At 45.8% G+C, this 20,412-nt stretch overlaps 1 protein-coding gene across 5 annotated transcripts in view; it reads right to left on the bottom strand.

Annotated features, from left to right (window-relative positions):
* DNAH9 (dynein axonemal heavy chain 9) overlaps window positions 1–20,412 on the bottom strand; it is a 287,208-nt gene that overhangs the window by 44,714 nt on the left and 222,082 nt on the right. For 4 of the 5 annotated variants that reach the window (XM_070389508.1, XM_070389511.1, XM_070389510.1 and 1 more), the window contains 7 exons: window positions 18,113–18,348; window positions 15,455–15,577; window positions 13,339–13,543; window positions 11,398–11,562; window positions 8,059–8,199; window positions 5,752–5,922; window positions 2,735–2,857 (listed from right to left, as the gene is read on the bottom strand). In XM_070389508.1, the coding sequence (XP_070245609.1) occupies window positions 2,735–2,857; window positions 5,752–5,922; window positions 8,059–8,199; window positions 11,398–11,562; window positions 13,339–13,543; window positions 15,455–15,577; window positions 18,113–18,348 (1,164 nt within the window). The remainder of the gene's footprint in view (window positions 1–2,734; window positions 2,858–5,751; window positions 5,923–8,058; window positions 8,200–11,397; window positions 11,563–13,338; window positions 13,544–15,454; window positions 15,578–18,112; window positions 18,349–20,412) is intronic. The other variant, XM_070389509.1, reaches the window with a different exon arrangement.

The following is a 20,412-nucleotide window of genomic DNA, read 5'->3' as shown; positions in this document are numbered from 1 at the left end:
CATGCTTTCTATTTCTTTTTCACAGCACTACTCTAGGTTTTGTCTATTCATATCTTATGTGGCCTAGAAAAGCTGATTTCCCACACATATGCTCGACACATTATAATTATTCTTAGGCATTTTGTGACTTTGTGGTTTGGTTGCTGTTGTGAATGGAGTTCCCCTGTTTTCCTTCCCAACATAGTCTTCCCCTTCTTACTTGCCAGATTGGATTCAGAATTTCAAATGAAGTTAATATATAAAAATCAAATCACACCTTTATTATTTAGATCAGGGATAAGAAAACTGAGGCCTGCAGGGACAGTCTGGCCCACCAGCTGTGTTTGTAAATAAAGTTTTATTGGAACGCAGCCACTTCCATTTGCTTACCTATGGTGTATGACTTTGGCAGAGTTGAATAGTTGCGACACAGTGTGACCCTCAAAGCCTAGATATTTGCTGTATGGCCCTCTGCAGGAAATGTTTGATGGCTTTTGATTTAGACATAGCTCTAAAGATGACTAAAAGAAGAGCTGCAGATTCTGAGAAAAGTTAGAAAAACATTTCGGGCCACGGCAGCATTTCGCAAGATGACTCCTTTGAAGAGGACAGCATGCATATAAATGATTATGTGCTGGGCTTTTGTTCTAAAGTAAATCAACTTGGATGGATCTCAAGGGAGTTGGGCTGAGTGATCAAGCCAGTCCCCAAAGGTTGCATACTGTATAATTCCATTTATATAACATCCTTGAGATGACAGAATTATACAAATGGAGAACAGATTAGTGGTTGCCAGGAATTAGGTTGCGGGAGGGAGGAAGCTGTTTCTATAACAAGCGACCTACACACCAGTAGGAGTTTTCTAGATCTTGACTGTGGTGCTGATTACATGAATCTTCACGTGTGATAAAACTAGACACACACGTGCATGAAAACCAGGAGCAGTCAGAATAGAATGGACTGTATCCGTGTCAGCTTCCTGGGTGTGACATTGTGCTGCAGAAAAGCCAGATGTGACTGCTGAGGGGATGCGGTGCAAAGAATCTATTTCACATAATTGCACGTGAATCACTGTCTCAAAACACTTTTAGTAAAAAAAAATATAAACAGAGAGAGAGCCAATCACATCGCTTCAGACTCAGGCTTCTTTGTGCTATGAAACACGTGGGAGAGGGGGCAAACGGAAGGTCAGAGGGGCTTCCCTGGGCGTCCGAGGCTTAAGACTTCACCTTCGAATGCTGGGAGTGTGGATGCAATCCCTGCTGGGGGAGCTAAGATCCCATATGTCTAGTGGCCAAAAAACATAAAACAGAAGCAAGATTGTAACAAATTCAATAAAGGCTTTAAAAAAATGGCCCACATCAAAAAAAAAAAATCTTTAAAAGCAAAAAACAAAACAAAAACAAAAAACACAGGAAGGTCATAAATAGGATTCACTTTGTGCTGGTAGGTGCTGGTCCTCGCACAGCTCCAGCACCCACTGTGGGGCTCCTCCAGGTGGGGACCCAACCGCCACTCACGTGGAGAGAGAGTCTGGACTCTGGGGCTGATGTTCACCCAGTACACGCTTACCACTCGGCACTGCGCCAGCCCGTGTGAATGCAGGCGTGGGCCCTACTGGACTGAGCTCATCGCTTGTGATCTTTTCAATGTTCACTGAATCCCAATGAAACTAAGCTGAATAACATGGAAGGGGAAAATGGGCTTTGCCATCAGACCAGAATTCGATTCTCAATTCTTGGGTTTGCTACTTATAAAATGAGTGACCTCAGTTTCTTTACATGTTAAATGAGCACAAACAGTACCTCTTGCCCAGGAAAACATGAGAATAACATAAGGGAAAGCATTTCTGCTGGGAAAGATTGAAGGCAAAAGGAGAAGAGGGCAGCAGAGGATGAGACGGTTAGATGGCATCACCGACTCAATGGACATGAGTCTGAGCAAACGTCAGGAGAGTGTGAAGGACAGGGAGGCCTGGCGTGCCGCAGTCCACGGGGTTGCAAAGAGTCGGACATGACTTAGTGACTGAAAGGCAACAACAATGTACTTCTAAGGTGCTTAGTAAACGTGAGCTGTTATTAACCACTAGAATCCCAGGCTGGAATGTGGCTGTTAGGACTCACGTGGAGATGGACAGCTGGCAGCACCCTGGTATCTGCCCCCTCCATGGACACAGCATCTCCATACCAGCCTGGGTCTCACAGAGGAGCTGGCCCTGAGCACCGGCAGGAGGAAAGCTGCTCAGCTGAGTCAAAGACACTTGCGGGTTCCTTCTGTTCCCCGACATCCCAGAGGCAGAGCCCACGCATGAGCACGCGCCTGCTCCTTCTCAGCAGAGCCCTTGCAGCAGGCCCGGGAAGGGGGAGCTCTGCCGGAGGGGTGCCAGCAGAGGGACCCACCGACGTCTAACACAGCTCACGTTGCTGTTGTTTAGTCTCTGAGTCATGTCTGACTGTCTTGGGATACCATGGGCCGTAGACTGCCAGGCTCCTCTGTCCATGGAATTGTCTAAGCAAGAACACTGGAGTAGGTTGCCATTTCCTTCTCTAGGGGATCTTTCCCACCCAGAGATCGAACCCATGTCTCCTACATTGACAGGCAGATTCTTTACCACTGAGCCACCAGGGAAGCCCCCAATACAGCTCAGGGTGAAACCCTCAAAGACAGCCCTACTGGTTTCCTAGGGATAACCATCAGAACAGCAGTCCAGGAGAGGACAAGGTGGATTTTTTTTTCCCGAGGGGCTGGTACCAACCTTGATGCCACCCCAGGCCTGAGGGGAGAGGAACTCAACTGGACTGGTGACTCCTGTCTGTGCTGGAGATCGAAGCAGGAAGTCCAGCTCGGCCGCACGCACTTCCTGGTTCATGAGGAGGATCTGCGATGTGGAAGGACAGTGTTCTTATTCATTTATTGGCTGCACTGGGTCTTGGTTGTGGCACATGGGATCTTTAGCTGCAGCACGTGGGACCTACCTAGTTCCCTGGGCTCAGACGCTCAGTCATGTCTGACTCTTTGCCACCCCTCATGGACTGTAGCCCACCAGGCTCCTCTGTGGATGGGATTTTCCAGGCAAGAGTACCGGAGTGGGTTGCCACTTCCTACTCTAGGGTCTAGTCCCCTGAGCAGGGATCAAACCTGCGTCCCCTACATTGGGAGCCCAGAGTCCCAGTCAGTGGAACTTCCACCAGGGAAGTCCCGGCGCTGTGTTTTGTTACCTGGTGGCAGTCGTGGGTCCTGGAGCCCCTCGGAGTTGCCGCCAGTGTAACTAGTGCTACTTCTAACCTGAGATTCACTCCTCTGTTTTGGTTGTTGAAATCCGGTGGAGGGGAAGAAAGTCTTTATCTGTGCTGATCACCTCTGGGTGCATCTGACTTCACCCCAAACACCAGTGTGACTAAAGCACACACAGTGAATGACGTATGTCTTGGCAAACAAGAAATTGATGGATCAGTCCTAAATGCCATGAAGTGCATTCCTGCAATCTCACAGAGAAGATGACACGGACGAATGACATGATTTGAGGAGAGGGTCAAAGTAACGGATGAACGTATGCAAAACAGAAGTGCATGTGTGAATGAGTGATGCTAACAGGGGACTTCCCTGGTGGTCCAGTGGTTAAGAACCCATCTTCCAATGCAGGGGCGCAGGGTCCATCCCATCCCTGGTCAGGGGACTAGGATCCCACATGCTTCCAGACAACTAGACAGAAGCCCACATGCCACAGCTGGAGAGCCCATGCAGAGTAACGAAGGATCCTGCATGCCACAGCTAGGACGTGACGCAGCCAAAAAATAAATTAAAAAAAAAAAAAATACTGCTAAGAGGGACCCAGAACAGGGGAGTGGCTAGGAAGCAGGGTAGGGAGATGCATTTGACTGAACTTTCTGTAAGTGGTTTTGAATTGGGTTTTGGAGAAGCTGAGCATGAGATTTAGACAGGCTTCCCAGGGAGGGGGCAGTGGAAACTGCAGAAGCTTGGTAGGGAATTAGTGCTGTGTGTGCAGGGAGGGCAAAGCATTTGACTGGGTTAGAACTAACAGCTCATGCTGAGAGGCGCTCAGGAGATTGTTCTTCCCCCTTCAAATGGTGTTCTCCGCTGAGAAGTTACAGATGGGAATACTCACAGAGAAAAAAATAATTTGATTAGTTCGAGGAAAAGTCTTGAAGGAAAAAACGGGCTAGAAATCACAGATGAGGTGAAGCAGCCCTTGTAAAACGAGGTTGAAATATTTATGAGGGGAGTAGAGTGAAAGCCAGAAGCAGAAGCTCCTTGGGCTTTCGGGGAAATGAGCAGCAGGAGGAAAATTCGTTGGGGTGGGGCTCATGTTCTCTCTGACGTGGCCAAGCTGTTATCCGGCCGGGGAGGGGAACACACAGGGGGAGAGGGACAAGCCATGCTAATGCTCCTCTGTGGATTCAGACTTCAGAATGTGCAAACGGAGTCTGAGCAGAAGTGATTTTAGAATAGCTGACTTTCAGAACTGGTGGAGTCCTACAGGATAGTCTGGTCTGTGCTTCTAATTTATAATCGGGAAAAATCCCAGTTCTAAAATGGTTAGAGAGTTAGGTGCATGCATGCATGCTCGCTCAGTCATGTCGGACTCTTTGCAAACCCATGCACAGTAGTCTGTCAGGCTCTTCTGTCCATGGGATTTTCCAGGCAAGCATACTGGAGTGGATTGCCATGTCCTCCTCCAGAGGATCTTCCCAACCAGGAGTCGAACCTGTGTCTCTTGAAGTTCTTGCATTGGCAGGTAGATTCTTTTTACCACTGAGCCACCCAGGAAGTCCCTAGAGAGTTAGGTTCAAGGAAATCAATTTCCATGGTTTTTTGATGTTGAGAATAAGAAGAATGCAATGGTTTCTTATTAACCCTGGAAGCCCTGATGCTTCCGAGCCCTTGAGAACCAGTTCTTAAGGACTTCTCTAAGACCAAGGTTGCAGCTATAGGACATTTGCAGTTTCTTATTCTGGGGGAAGGTTTGGACATTAAACTTGCAACCTTGTGCTGTGTGCTAGGTTGCTTCACTTGTGCCCGACTCTTTGCGGCCCCCTGGACGTAACCTGTCAGGCTTCTCTGTCCATGGGATTCTCCAGTCAAGAATACTGGAGTGTTCTCCAATTTCCTCCTCCAGGGGATCTTCCCCACCTAGGGATTGAACCAGCGTCTCCTATGGTTCCTGCATTGGCAGGCGGATTCTTTTCTGCTAGTGCTACCTGCAACCTTGAAGGTACATAAATAATGAGGGATACTTTAAGTTCTTACTGCCTCTCAGGAAGTATCCAGTCTTTGGTATGGCCATCCAGTTTCATCCTCAGGGCTAGTTTGGACTGATTGGTAGTGGCTGCTGGAGGGCCCTGTGGAGGAGGATCTTCCTCATCCAGCATCACCACAAAAAAGTATAACGGTTGATTAAGCATGTCTGCCATGAGTGGGACAATGGAGTGGATGGCCTGCGTGCATCATGCTGGATTTTCTTGTCTGATGCCTCTGCTTAGAGCTCAATAATCTTCACAAACTATGGGAACTGACGTTAAAAAAAGCAAGTTTCTTTGGTATTCAGTGGGAAGACTCTGAGCTCCCAACGCAGGGGGCTCTGGTTCAATCCCTAGTCAGGGAACTAGATCCCACATGCTACAACTAAGACCTGGAGCAGCTAAATAAATAGATAAATATTAAATTTTTTTTAAAGAAAAAAGTTTCTTTATATCTGCTGGTTGGGCATATAAATTGACCTGTTTTCTGGAAATGTCTTCAATCCTGTTTTACCTGAAAGGTGAGCTGGGCAAGGTAGGTCAGCTTATCACACTCGAAGAGCCCCCGGGTGGTGTACTGGCACACAGAGAAGGTGATGCTGTCTATTAGGTTGGCCACCCGTTCCTTGAGGTTCTCACCAGGAGCCGCCTTCTCCACAGCCTTCTGGAAGACGATGCTGAAGGCCTGGGGGCAGGAGATAGGACACTGGTAGCTTACACAGCTCTCTGTATGTAACTAGTGGCCCTACCTCTGGTGAGTATTATAATTCACCAATCATAGAACTATCTTCCCAGCATAACCTGCCAAGGAAGGCCAGTGGCAACAGGAAAACTCCAGTCTTAGTTGCTCGTATAAATTACTATTGTGTCACAAAGAGGGCCAAGCTATGAAGCATACAGTGAAGAGCCTACTGTTTAGGTCCAGTGACCAAAATAATTAAATTAAATCTAATAAGTTTTGTTGGAAACTGAACACAATGAACAGTAACCAGTTTGGGTGATTCTATCCTTTGGATTATAAAATTCCCAATGGTAGAATGAACATCTGGTACAACTTTGCTCTCTAAAAGAGACCTGTGTACATAACAGGTACTCAGAATATTTTTAATTAATTACTTTTCCTTTTGGTAATAATGATCAGAATATCAGCTGTTCTTGGTTTTTCTTTCTAGTAACTCCACATCATTTGATGAGCCCTCTTACATGTGCTTTTTTCTTATGTACACTTTCTGCAACTGTGAGAGCATAGCCTGCTTCGGTTACAGCTTCCAAATTGTACATTACGGGTATAATATAAATCCATTTTCATACTGATCATATGAATCAATTTTCTATCATTTTAAACTTAGATATAGACTACTTATAAAAATTGATAATAGGAATGAATGTATCATTAAAGAATGAATAATAAAGAGAATAATCATTAAAGAAAACAAAGTCAAAGATGAATCTTTAAAGAAAATGAAAATTAAGATATTATTGGGTCTTTTCAATTTTTGGCTAGGCAGATTTCCAGTCTTCTTGTTTGGTTTTTTTTTGGAACACATATTTTCATGGGCTTCATCTAATTTCCCTTTTTCAGGAAAAGTCACTGCAATAGATTTCAACTATTCTCAAAACTAGGGAGGTGATTAGTATCACTGATACTAGGCTTATCACATTAACTTCTATACTGTTTTTTAAATCCTTTATATTTCTTTCAAGTGGGGCTTTGACCTGAATATAATGTCAAGTATTGGATTTCTTTTAAAAACATACAATATTACAGAGACTCTGAGCTGAGGGGAGGGAATAGGGGCAGGATGAAACGCCATTTCCAGCCTAGTGAGTTCCAGGCGTGGAAGCCTTCTTCCTTCTCAGTGGCTCAGCTTCATCCCCACACCTTGGCTTTCAGGGGGCAGCTGGATGAGGTGTGCACCCTGAATATGAGTGTCCTCTCTGTTGGATTAAACCAGAAAAGTTGTTCAGAGCCCCATACAGACTCTGCAGCTGTGGTCTTTTGGAGAACTCCTTATGGGAGAAAGATATACTTTCAGAGATGTACTTAAAATTTATAGGTCTTTATTATTTCATGAGTAAGATAAGCTTAGTTAGCACTTACAATCTGCTAACATCTTTGATTTTAGAAATATGTCAGCAACCACAAAGCAGTAGCTTTGAGGATATTAGGGTAATTGTGTGTGTGTGCTCAGTTGTCTGACTCTTTGTGAACACCCTGGACTGTAGCCCACCAGGCTTCTCTGTCCATGGGATTCTCCAGGCAAGGATACTAGAGTGGGTTGCCATGCTCTCCTCTGTATCTTCTTGGCCCAGGGATTGAACCCACATCTCTTGTGTCTCTGGCACCAGCGGGTGGATTCTTTACCCCTGCACCACCTCGGAAGCCCATTAGGGTAATAGGGACACTAATTTAAAGTTGGACTATTAGTATGGCCTGCTTTGGTTTTAACAGATACAAGTGAGGCGCACATTTGATCAGCCCTATTAGCTGTGAAGCTCTCTGGGGCAGGGCTCCCTGCCGATGTTTCCTCTTCCACACGGTCAGGAAGCAGAGTGCTGGCTGGATCGTAAGTACTCGCTGAGCGAACGAGGCTGGGACCTGCCACGGCCTCTCCCTCTGTTTCAGCCAAATAACCAATGAGTCATGAAAGACCCAATTAGAGAGACGAGGCCTGTAAGGCCAAGTCGCTGCTCTCCTGGATCTGGTCTGAAAGACTTGCCATGGCTAATGAAGCCCACGGACAAGCCCTTGTGCAGAGCCACACGGGGCATGTCACGCTGCTGTGCTATGACTGTGCAGAGGGCTCCAGGGCTAAGTCACCTTGAGAGAAAACTGGTACATGGGGTGGATCCTGCCGAGGTCGTTCATGATGAAGTAGAGCAGAGAGGCCCGGGCGGCGGCCGGCCGGTAGTGCTCCCGAGCCTCGTTGATTCTCACCTCAGTCACCTTGGCCTCCTGCACCTGTTAGAAAAATCAAGAGCGGTCCGTTGTTCGAACCGGCCAGGGCTCCCTGAGAATCAATGTGGCCGCTCTGGGTCAGCACCTTGTGCCTGTGGGTGGGGTGGGTGGATGCGGATGAGGGGAACAAGGGAGGGCAGAAAGCTGCTGTGATTTTCCCTAACTGAGCTCGAGTGAGGAAGAGAGGACACACTCCTAGTGCTTCAAAGGTGAGCGTGTCAGCCCCTCCAGCTGGGGACAAGTGGGAGGTGCACACACATACACACACATGCACACACATCAGTATATCTAGCTTGAAAAGTAAGCCAGGCAGTAGGACTCCAGTAAAAGCAGCATAATCGAATTTTCTGTTTTCTTTGTTACACAGACAGCTGTTCGTAATTGATTAGTTAGTTAATTAATCCTTGGCTGCGCTGGGTCTTAGCTGCTTTCTCTAGCTGTGGCGAGTGGAGGCTTCTGTCTAGCTGTGGTTCGGGGACTTTGCACTGCGGGGCTTCTCTTGCTGCAGAGCACAGGCGCCAGGACCACGATGGAACCTGTTTCCCCTGCATTGCTAGGCAGGTTCTTAGCCACTGGACCATCACAGACGTCCACAGTTTTCTGTGCTCCTTACTTTTATGAACATGTAAATTCACAGAGATGATCTCTTTCAATGGAAAGGTCTATTTTCAGAAAATTTCTTATCAGAGGTAAAAATAAGAAGAGACCTAAACATCAGAGAGGAATTCTGTAAGAATATCCTATTAAATATAACCTCAGTACAACCTGCCTTATACTCCAGGATAGAGTGAAACTGCTGAGAATTCATGCAAAGCCCACAGGAAAAAACAAACCCTACTGAAGATGAGCTCACAATAAACAACTACAAAGCTCAAGAGGAAGTGTTACCTATCGGGATAATTAGAAGAACGCCCTCTCAAAATTCACAGAAGGATTAGCATCCCAAGAGCTGAAGATGATTGATCTACGATTAACTAGGGCTTCACTAGTGGCTCAGATGGTAAAGAATCTGCCTGCAATGTGGAAGATGTGAGTTCGATACCTGGGTCTGGAAGATCCCCGGAGAAGGACATGGTAACCTCCGCCAGTACTCTTACCTGGAGAATCTCATGGACAGAGGAGCCTGGTGGGCTACAGTCCATGGGGTCACAAAGAGTTGGACACGACTGAGTGACTACCTACCTACCTCATTAACTAATTCTGTTTAAAAGCAGTAGAGATAAAAGAACGTATAAAATCAGAACATTATAAAAAAGAACAGACATTATCTGAAAAAGAACTAAATAGAACTTCCAAAGACAAGAATACAGCTATTTAAATAGGAAACTCAGTACACTGGTTAAATAATGAACTTGAGTTGAAAGAGAATAAGCAAACTAACAAATAAATCTGAGGAAACCGTTTAAAAAGCAGCTCAGAGAGAAAGAAAGTTGGAAAATATGTAAAAGAAGTTCTTAGACCTGGCAGATAAAATAAAAAGATTCAAAAGGTATGTAACAGAAATAAGTAGAGAACAGACAGAACAGGGGAGAAGCAATGTTTGAGCTATAATGGTTAGGAATTTTCCAAAGTTGATTAAAGACCAGAGGTTTTACTTTGAAGAAGCAGTCAATGTCAAAGAAAACTTACTATCCACAGGCCCTTGAACAAGTAATTATTTTCTTTGATTAGAAGAAAATTGAACCCAAAAGAAGTGAGTGAGATGCAAGAATTTCTTAAATGTACAGTCAATTTAAATAACAAAGACTATAAAAAACATGACCAGTTTGGAAGTAGCAGATGAAAGCAAGGTAGAAGCGAAATGCTATAAAACAATAACGGAAGATGGAAAAGAATAATCAAAGTTTCTAGTATCCTTATCATGTTTTGAAAGAGGCTAGATATAGTGCTTAATTTCAGACTGTTAAGTCAATATATATATTGTTAAGTCACATATGAAATGAAATACATTTTTCATATATTGATGAAAAATTAAGATTAATCAGTAAAATAAACAGTAAATAACTTTAAAACTAGCAATGGACAAAAGAGGAGGATAAAGAAAAATCAAGAAAGAAAAAATAAACAAAAGGATTGTTAATAGAAAGTATAAATCAAGATAGCAGAAAGAAATCCAATTGTATCAGTAATGTTTAAAAATGTAAAACTTGGTTAAACTAGTAGTTAAAAGACAAAGATTCTCAGAACAGAGTGGAACTGAATAGAAATCACATAGTTGCTCAGATTGGTGTTTTCACTGACTGATATTTTTCATGTCCCTGGGTGCTTCATGCTATCCACTAACCTGTGTCCCTTTCATTCCTGCCTCCCCCAACAGCTATTGAAAACCTTCACTCCTCTCCCCAGGCCCCCTATCTCAACACCACACCCTCACTCTCAGCAGAGGAGCTTGACTCATGGTTTCACAGACTGTATAGAGACTGTTGGGCTTCCCTGGTGACTCAGATGGTAAAGAATATTTGCCTGCAATGCAGGAGACCTGGGTTCGATCCCTGGGTTGGGAAGATGCCCTGCAAAAGGGAATGGCTACCCACTCCAGTTCTTGCCTGGGAAATCTCATGGACCGAGGAGCCTGGCGGACTGCAATCCTTGCATCACAAAGAGTTGGACATGACTGAGGGATTAACACATACACACACACACACACATAGAGACCATCAGGAAGGGTTTCCTTAATTTCCACTTTCCTTTCCACGCCCTTAAAGGAAGGAAACATATGCTAAGTAATTTTGCAGGATGATAATTTAAAAAAAAATTTTTTTTTTGAGAGCTCAGTTTACTGGGACATCACTGAAAGTTTCTCATTGAAATCAGACTTGTGAGGTTTTTGCAGGTTGTGGGTTTTCTGGGGGTGCAGCCATGTACTTGTATACCAGCGTGATTCCTTAGCTTCAGGGCAACTCCATGGACTCACTAAGGTACTCAGTTTGAGCCACTATTTCCTGCACAGATCTAAGTGCCGGTCAAACTTCTGCAGAGTAGAGTTGTCAACAGCATTTTATAGGGAGTGAGGGCTCTGTCATGCAGGCAGTGAGGTGCTCATTTCAGGAATCCTGCCGAGCTCTACTTTCCAGGAGAATCTCAGGAAGATGGATCAGCCATCTCTTACTCTGACATTTGTCCCTGTACAGTGGACTCAGGGACAAGGAGGAGGGCCTCTGCCCGCCCCCACCCACCCCAGCCCAGGCTGCCGGGTCTTACCTTTTTCTCAACTTCCGCGGCAGTCTGCTTGGTGATCTCAAGGTTCTCCACCAGGGCCGTTTCTCCCAGGAAGTTCCCGGAGGCCGAGGAGAGGCGAGACAGCAGGTTGTCTTCCAATGTTTTGAGGGTGATTTTGAACCCATTCTGCTGCTTTGTGAGCTCTGACTGCAGTATCACATAAGGGAGAGTCAGGTACAGGAGCCCAGAGCATCCTGTTCTCCGGTAGGTCTGAATAGACAGAGGGTTATGGGGCCCCTGCCCTTAGCAAACTGGAGGTGGAACAGAGGAGTGCTCAGGACCACGACCACGTCAAATCAGCTGAGGACTTGAACCCCAACTGCAGCAGTTACTAATCATGTGATCTTGGGCTGAATTCCCCTTTCACAGTAACCTTAGCTGGGTTAAACCTGGCCCTACACATAGCAGTGCTGTGCAAGGCTTAGCAGAATGCTGGGACATGGTCTAGTCATTAAATGGAAGTTATTTTAGGGAATAGCTAGAGGATGGGGTCAAGTTTTACTTCTCTGTCATAACTCTACTGTCCTCAAAAGGAATAGCTCTCCTTTGTGAAAAGTAAAAGTGTTGGTTGCTCAGTCATGTCTGACTCTTGGTGACCCAGTGGACTGTAGCCTGCCAGGCTCCTCTGTTCATGGGATTCTCCAGGCAAGAATATTGGAGTGGGTTACTATTCCTTTCTCTAAGGGATCTTTCTGACCCAGGGTTTGAACCTGGGTTCCCTGCATTGCAGGCACATTCTTTATCATCTGAGCCACCAAGGAAGCCCTCATCAGTTATACTTCAATGCAAAGTAAAAAGCTTAAAGAAAACCCACATGCCTCAATCTGGCCTTATAACCAGGATTCACTCTTGACTCTTCTGGGAGTGCTCCATGCCAAAGGCTTATGCACCTGCTTATAGAATCTTTTTCTGAACTTCCCAATTTAAATCAGCCCCCTGGCTCTCTAATATTCCCCTGCTATGACAATCCAGTCATATCTAAGGTGATGGGAAAAAGGACAGTACTCGCTCTACACAAAACTGTGTTCCCTCCCAATTCATATGTTGAAGCCCTAAGCCCCTGCCCCTCTACCACCACACGACTGTATTGGAGATGGGTGTAACTAGAGAAGGAGGTAAGTAAGGTTAAATGAAGTCAGGAGGATGGGGTCCCTGTGGTGGGATCATTGCCCTTATAAGCAGAGACACCAGAGAGCTTGCTCTCTCTGTGTGGACACAAGGAAGAGGTCTGTGAATGCACAGTGAGACGGCAGCCACCTACAAGCCAGGAAGAGAGGTATCGCCAGAAACTGGACCCTGAACACTGTCTTCCAGCTTCCAGACTGTGACAAAATAAATATCTGTTGTCCCAGCCACTCAGCCTCTGGTATTTTGTGATGGCAGCTCAAGCTGAGATGTTCCCCTAACATGGCTGAATCTATTTCTATTGCCCCTGCAGGAATGAATCCCATTTAGTTCTGGACATAGACACATGAACACTTGTGATGAGAGGTTCAAAAGTGTCTTGGACGGGACTGCGGTTTTCTCCCAGCTGCCTTCCGCTTCCTGGTCTTCAGCCTGCTCTACCTTCTGCTTCCCAAGGGATGTTCCAGGGAACTGGTGTTGTTTCAGGAACATGATGTTGTTCTAGGAACATGGTGTTGGTGCTCCTCTGAGCTCCAGAAGAACCACACGGCTCAACTTCTGAAGGAACAACCCCTACCCCCACACCCAGAGGAGGGTGCACGGCAGAGTCGGGTGGCAGAGCGTCTCCCTCCTCCCTCCCTTGCTGGGTGGGCGCTCCTCCGAGCTCCAGAAGAACCACATGGCTCAATTTCTGAAGGAACACCCCCCCACCCCCACACCCAGAGGAGGGCGCATGGCAGAGTCGGGTGGCAGAGCATCTTCCTCCTCCCTCCTTTGCTGGGTGGGCACCTCACGTACCTTCAGCTGCTCCAGATCGGGTCTCTCCATGCTGACCACTGCGGCCAGCAGCTGGTCCTCCAGGCCTTCCCTGGTCACGGTGAAATTGATCAGGGTGGCCTGAGCTTGCAGCTCCGGTTGGTAGTGAGGGTTGGCCAGCTTGGTGTGAAGGATGAGCCGGAACCTGGGGTTATACTCACACTCTTTGTCTCCGATTTTAATGAACCTGGAACAAAGAGGCTCGTGTGAAGGTGGGTGCCTTCCTGGGAGCTTTGGTTAGGGACAGAATCCACGTGGGATTTTTTGCAAGGTCTTAGCAAATGATCGGAGAAGGCAATGGCACCCCACTCCAGTACTCTTGCCTGGAAAATCCCATGGACGGAGGAGCCTGGTAGGCTGCAGTCCATGGGGTCTCGAAGAGTCGGACACGACTGAGCGACTTCACTTTCACTTTTCACTTTCATGCATTGGAGAAGGAAATGGCAACCCACTCCAGTATTCTTGCCTGGAGAATCCCAGGGACGGGGGAGCCTGGTGGGCTGCCGTCTATGGGGTCGTACAGAGTCGGACATGACTGAAGCGACTTAGCAGCAGCAGCAGCAAATGATATTGCCATACTCAGATGGACGGGCATGTCTAGACTGAGCTTTCACACAGGGAATAGGGTGGAGGCTGACAGACCTTCTCCCCATGGCCATCATGTTTATTTTTTCAGGTAAGGCTGGAGGGAGAGCTATCCACTTAGTGGTGCACGTACATGGGAGCGCATTATAAAATGCTTCCAGCAGATGGCAGTAAAGCACTTGCAGGAAGGGGCACCTTAAGAGTTTGCACAAAGGTGACTTGCGGGCTAGCAGTAGAGCTTACATTGTCTCGTGATTGGTGGAACATTACTTCTATGGGAGAAAATGCTTAGTTAAGTAATTAAGTGCCTCCTAAGGACATGCAAGGGTTCTTCCCTGGTGGCTCTGTGGTAAAGAATCTGCCTGCTAATGCAGGAGACGTGGGTTTGATCCCCGGGTCTGGAAGATCCCCTGGAGAAGGAAATGGCAACCCATTCCAGTATTCTTGCCTGGGAAATTCCGTGGACAGAGGAGCCTGGCAGGTTACGGCCCATGGGGTCGCAAAGAGTAGGACGTGACTTAGTGACTAAACAAGGACATGCAAAGGTGGCTTAAGGTCTGAACAGTGGGTCCAACCAGTCCTTCCCGATAACTCTCATCCCCTCTCCTAAGTGCCTGTAGCCCTTCCCTGTCTCTCTCTTCCTCCCCCTTCTCCTAGACCCTTACTAAGCCCTGATCAACTACTGGCACCCAAAGCAACAGGTACTCATCGAATCGACAAAGACTTGAGTTCTCAGAACTCAGACAGCTGGCTTAGATGAAATCCTTGTGGTTAAAATTCAGCCTGGGGCTTCCCTGGTGGCTCAGTGGTAAAGGATCAGCCTGCCAATGCAGGAGACATGGGTTTAATCCCTGATCCAGGAAGATCCCACATGCCGTGGAGCAACTGAGCCTGTGAGCCACAACTCTAGAGCCTGTGCTCTTGAGCCCAGGAGCTGCAGCCCCTGAAGCCTGTAAGCCCTAGAGTCCGTGTTCTACAGCAAGAAAAGCCCCCGCAGTGAGAAGCCTGCATGAGCAGAGAGTAGCCCCCGTTCACTTCTTGAGCCCAGGAGCTGCAACCCCTGAAGCCTGCAAGCCCTAGAGCCCATGTTCTACAGCAAGAGAAGCCCCCGCAGTGAGAAGCCTGCACGAGCAGAGAGTAGCCCCCGTTCACTTCAACTGGAGAAAGCTCAAGCAGCAAGCAAGACCCAGCACAGCCAAAATATAAAAATAAATACATTTATATATAAAAAAAGAGTCAGCCTGCTTTTCCATCATGTTCCCTCAAGTTCCTCCAGAGGAGTGTGCTGTGGTTGTTGGGAAGCAGGCCAGTGAGTTGGCTGATGGAAGTTCCTCAGGAAACTTTCTCTAGGACAGGAGGGTAGTTAGGTGTCCCTCTTTTGGAAGAATGAGGAGGTGCTTTGGGAGAGCTAGCTAGCTGGGAGAGGAGGCTCTATGGAGAGCAGGTCTGTGCATGGTTCTACAGCGGCCACCGACCAGCCCCTTGGAAGGCCCGCAGGACAGCTGGGTCTCACCGTCCTTTCTTAATGACTTCTCTCCCCAGCAGGGGTCCTAGCACAGGATCGATGGACTCTTCCAGATTTTCAATCAGCACCATGTCCCCGGCTTCCACAGCACGCTCTACCGTCTGAAGGTAGCTGAGGAGAGAGTTGGGCAGGTGAGAGTGTGGCAAGCTGTGGATTTGAGGCAATTTAACAAGGCGGCTGTGGCCTCTGGAACACAGGCGTCATCTTGGAGGCACAGCTCTCTGGGATGACTTCAGGCGCACATGTTTCTTTATTTAAAATGACATTTATGTGATCTTGCCCATCGAGAGATGAATAGATAAAGAAGTTGTGGTACATCTATACAGTGGAATATTACTCAGCCATAAAAAGGAACACATTTGTGTCAGTTCTAATGAGGTGGATGAACCAAGAGCCTGTTACACTGAGTGAAGCAAGTCAGAGAGAGAAAAAACTAATATCATATATTAATGCATATATATGGACTTGAGAAAAACGGTACTGATGAACTAATTTGCAGGGCAGGAATAGAGATGGAGAGGTATAGGACAGACTTGTGGATGCAGTGGGGGAAGGGGCGGGTGGGAGGAATTGACAGAGCAGCACTGAAACATTTACATTACCATACGTAAAATAGATAGCCAGCGGGAAGGTGCTGTATAACACAGGGAACTCAACCAGATGCTCTGTGATAACCTAGGCGGGTGGGATGGGATGAGGGCTGGGAGGAAGGTTCAAGAGTGGGACATATGTATATTTATGGCTGATTCATGTGGTTGTATGGCAGAAACCAACACAACACTGTGAAGCAATTATCTTCCAATTTAAAAAATGGAATTATTTCCTTTTTCTGGGAAATTTGGATTATTGCCAAATAGCTCTGCACTAAAGATCATGAAAATTTATCTGTGTTCATTTGTTTGATCTTTCCTTATGATAAATTCATATAAAAGAATCTGTTGGGTCAAGGGGTAAACATTTTGAAGACTTTTGACACATACCATTACATTGTCCTCCAGAAATATTGTTTTCTGGGTTCTTATTCAGTTGAGAGATATGATTCTTGTATGCCTAACTTACCATTTTGTTTTGTGAATAAAGCTATATTATGATAAGCTAAAAAAAAGGTATTTATGTGATCTGATATGTTTTTGGGAAAAGTAACAAAATGCAAAAAAGAACATGAAATTAACTGTAATCCTTGTGTCATTTACATTCTGATGTTGAATGTTCATGTCTGGATATATGATATTTTCAAGTTTATTATTACTATTTCTATTTATTTTATATTATTCATATTTTTATTTATGTCTACATTTGTATTTATGTTTATTTATTGTTTTATCCCTGCGGCTCATTTAATTTACAACCTGAGTTTGGTACATCAAATGTATTGTAAATATTTTCCCATGTCATTAAATATTCTTCTATAACAATATTTATGTGACTGGGTATTAGAATGTATTGATACACCTTAATTTACTTAACAATCAATTACCAAAAGCTAGGCTATTTTTCCTGGGTGTTCTTTGGAAGGAATGATGTTAAAGCTGAAACTCCAGTACTTTGGCCACCTCATGCAAAGAGTTGACTTATTGGAAAAGACTCTGAGGCTGGGAGGGATTGGAGGCAGGAGGAAAAGGGGACAACAGAGGATGAGATGGCTGGATGGCATCACCGACTTGATGGATGTGAGTCTGAGTGAACTCTGGGAGTTGGTGGTGGACAGGGAGGCCTGGCGTGCTGAAATTCATGGGGTCGAAAAGAGTCGGACATGACTGAGCGACTGAACCGAACTGAACTGAGGCTATTTTTAATTTTTCAATGTTATGCAGAGTTTAATAAGCACATAAAAAAATATTTCACCTAAATAGATTTACAAGTTTGATGTGATTCAATTCACACAATAAATAACAATATAATTTTTTAAACCTTGACCAAAAATCTTAAAGTTAATCTAAAAGAATATAATAAGAATGGTTTAAGAAATAAATGATGATGAAGAATAACAGGAGGGATTTACATTAGTTGATAATAAAATATTTTCTATAATTTGAATATGGATATGCAGAAGGAAGTCTTAAAGGATATCACAGACCAAAAGTTGAGAGTGCTGGAAAAAATGATGAATTATAGGGCTTGTTTATTTATTTGGGTAACTTCAAATAAGTAAACTCATTCAGGCTTCCCTGGTGACTCAGTGGTAAAGAATCTACCTACCAATGCAGGGACTCGAGTTTGATCCCTGGATCAGGAAGATCCCCTAGAGAAGGAAATGGCAAACCGCTCCAGGATTATTGCCTGGGAAATCCCATGGTCAGAGGAGCCTGGAGGGCTATAGACCATGGGGTCACAAAGAGTCAGACACGACTTATCAAGTAAACAACAACGACATAACTGTTTCCTTTTGCTATACACCTAAAACTAACTCAACATTGTAAACTAGCTGTACTCCAATAAAAACAAAAATAAAAAGAAAGAAAAGTAGAGACTCGGCACCCAAGCATCTCTTGCTGAGATGTTTCTTAAATTGAGAGGACAATCAGGAGAAAACTCCTGGGGGGACCAGCCGGGTAGAAACAATCTTCGGTGATTTAAAACCCGCTCATGACACTTTTCCCTTCTGCGTAGTTGGCAAAGTGGGAACTTCTGTGTGCAGACACCTACCCCTTCTGGCCGATCTGGGTGACCCGGAGGTCCTCACCATACTTGTTCTTGATCCATTTGATGCCTTGTAGCTGAGGGTCCACCATGAGCGGCCAGCGCTCGCAGCTGAGGAGGATGGCGGCATTCTCCGTGGACATGCGGTCTGCAGGGAGGCCCTCATTCTGCCAGGTGGCCACGTCGGCATCATCCATCAGCATCCGTAGCGGGTCCAGGGTGGGGGTCACCGGGATTGGAACCTGGTGGGAAAGAAAGGGCACAGGCGCTCAGAACGGAAGCAGGGGGTGGGGCACAGCTCACTCAAAAGACAGAACTCCTCTAAAAAGCAAGACCAAAATCCCCCTGAGGAGAGTTTTCCTGGCTGTGTGATTGCGGAGCATGTTTCCTCAGCGTCCTGATAGTCTTTTCTCTTGAGGGATGAACAGCAGCAGAAATCCCACCCTTGTCATCCTAGGTTCTTCGGTATATTTTCTAAGTCAAATGACTACCATAGATCAATCAGATCAAATCCAAGTGTGTTTGCTCAGTCATGTCTGACTCTTTGCAACCCTTCGGACTAGCCCACCAGGTTCCTTTGTCCAAGGGATTTTTCAGGCAAGAATACTGGAGTGAGTTGCCATTTCCTCTTCCAGGGGAATCTTCCCAACCTAGGGATCAAACCTGAGTGTTCTTTGTCTCCTGCATTGCAGGTGGATTCGGTTCAGTGGTACAGAATCTGCCTGCCAGTGCAGGAGCCATAGGAGATGCAAGTTTGATCCCTGGGTCAGAAAGATTCCCCTGGAGGAGGAAATGGCAACCCACTCCAGTATTCTTACCAGGATAATCTCATGGACAGAGGAGCCTGGCAGGCTGTAGTCCATGGGGTTGCAAAGAGTCAGATAGGACTGAGCAACCAAGTATCATTTGCATGTTAACAGCAGTCTCCATCCTCCTTACCCGTGTTAGCAGAGTCATTTCCTGTTGCATTTCTATGCTTCACGTCCCAGTCCCCACACCAGCACACACCGATCACCCTCTCCTCTCACTGGCATCACCACTTGCTGCCAATGCCCAGCTCGCAAAGGACTGCAGACCCTCTCCTTTCTCCTGCTGCAGACCAACCCCCTCAACACAAGGCTGCTTGCAGGACCTCATCCCACAAACCTGTCCACTGTCCCTGTTGGGAACCCTACCTTTTCTTCTGCTTACCTCTTTCAGCTCATTTAATTCTTCTCAGAATAATCATTTTCATTAGAAACTTTTTTTTTTTAATTGGGGTAAATGTCACATTCCTTAGCCATTTCAGAGTGCACAAATCAACGGCATTTAGTCTTTCACAGTGCTGTGCAACTCTCAGCTCTGTCTCTTTCCAAAACATTTTCTTCACCCCAAAAGGAAACCGCACCTCTACGAGCAGTCACTCCCCATTCCCGGCTACCCCCAGGTCTTACAACCTCTAATCTGCTCTCTGTCTGTGTGGATTTGCCTATTCTGGAGGTTTCACATAAATGGAATCATGCAATACGTGTGACCTTTTGTGTTGGCTTCAGAACACTCTTGAGGTTCACACGTGTGCCCTGTTATTAATATTAACCTCTCCATCCTTCTCTTCTCTGCAGTTTGTCCTCCCAGTTATCTCAGGAAAGCCTCTCCTTTCCCTTTAATTATATCTGCTAAGAGTACGAACGGCCAATTCTATACCTTCGAGCAGATCTCAAAGGGAAAACCAGACACTGGAGGTTCTTATCCTGGCATCAGAAATGTATTTCAATAGAATCGTTTTCCTTTGTAATCGTATTCATTCCATTTTACATACTACAAAACATTACTATGAGAAGGAATGCATCGGTTTTATCAGACTGCCAAAAGGGTCCATGGCACAAAAATACTTGAGTCCCCAAAGCAGAGCCAGAAAACGCCTCATTAACCTGCTATTGCGCTCCTTGCCTTCATCTGTTCAGCTAATGGTTGTCCTTTCAACGATTTCCTTTCCACAAGTGTTCAAAGTGAATAAATAACAGCTTAATTTTTTATTTCCCAGTACTGTAACTGTTTTTTTTTTTAATTAAAAAAAAATTTAAACAATTTTTTGGCTGTGCCATGTGGCATGTGGGATTTTAGTTCCCCAACAAGGGATCAAACCTGTGCCCCCTGCCTTGGAAGCGCAGAGTCTTAACGACTGGACCACCAGGGAAATGCACTGTAAGAGTTTTTAAACTACTGTTCAGCAAATTAGCAGGTGGGTGGGATTTTATGAGCTGACCTGAGAAGCCAACCATCACTAGACGGTCTGGGCTTTGTGTTCCAAGGAGACACCTATAAAT

The sequence above is a fragment of the Bos mutus genome, chromosome 19 (genome assembly GCF_027580195.1).
Source record: "Bos mutus isolate GX-2022 chromosome 19, NWIPB_WYAK_1.1, whole genome shotgun sequence".
NCBI lineage: Eukaryota > Metazoa > Chordata > Mammalia > Artiodactyla > Bovidae > Bos > Bos mutus.
Note: the sequence above shows the minus strand (reverse complement) of the source record. Positions and strands in the feature narration are given on the sequence as shown.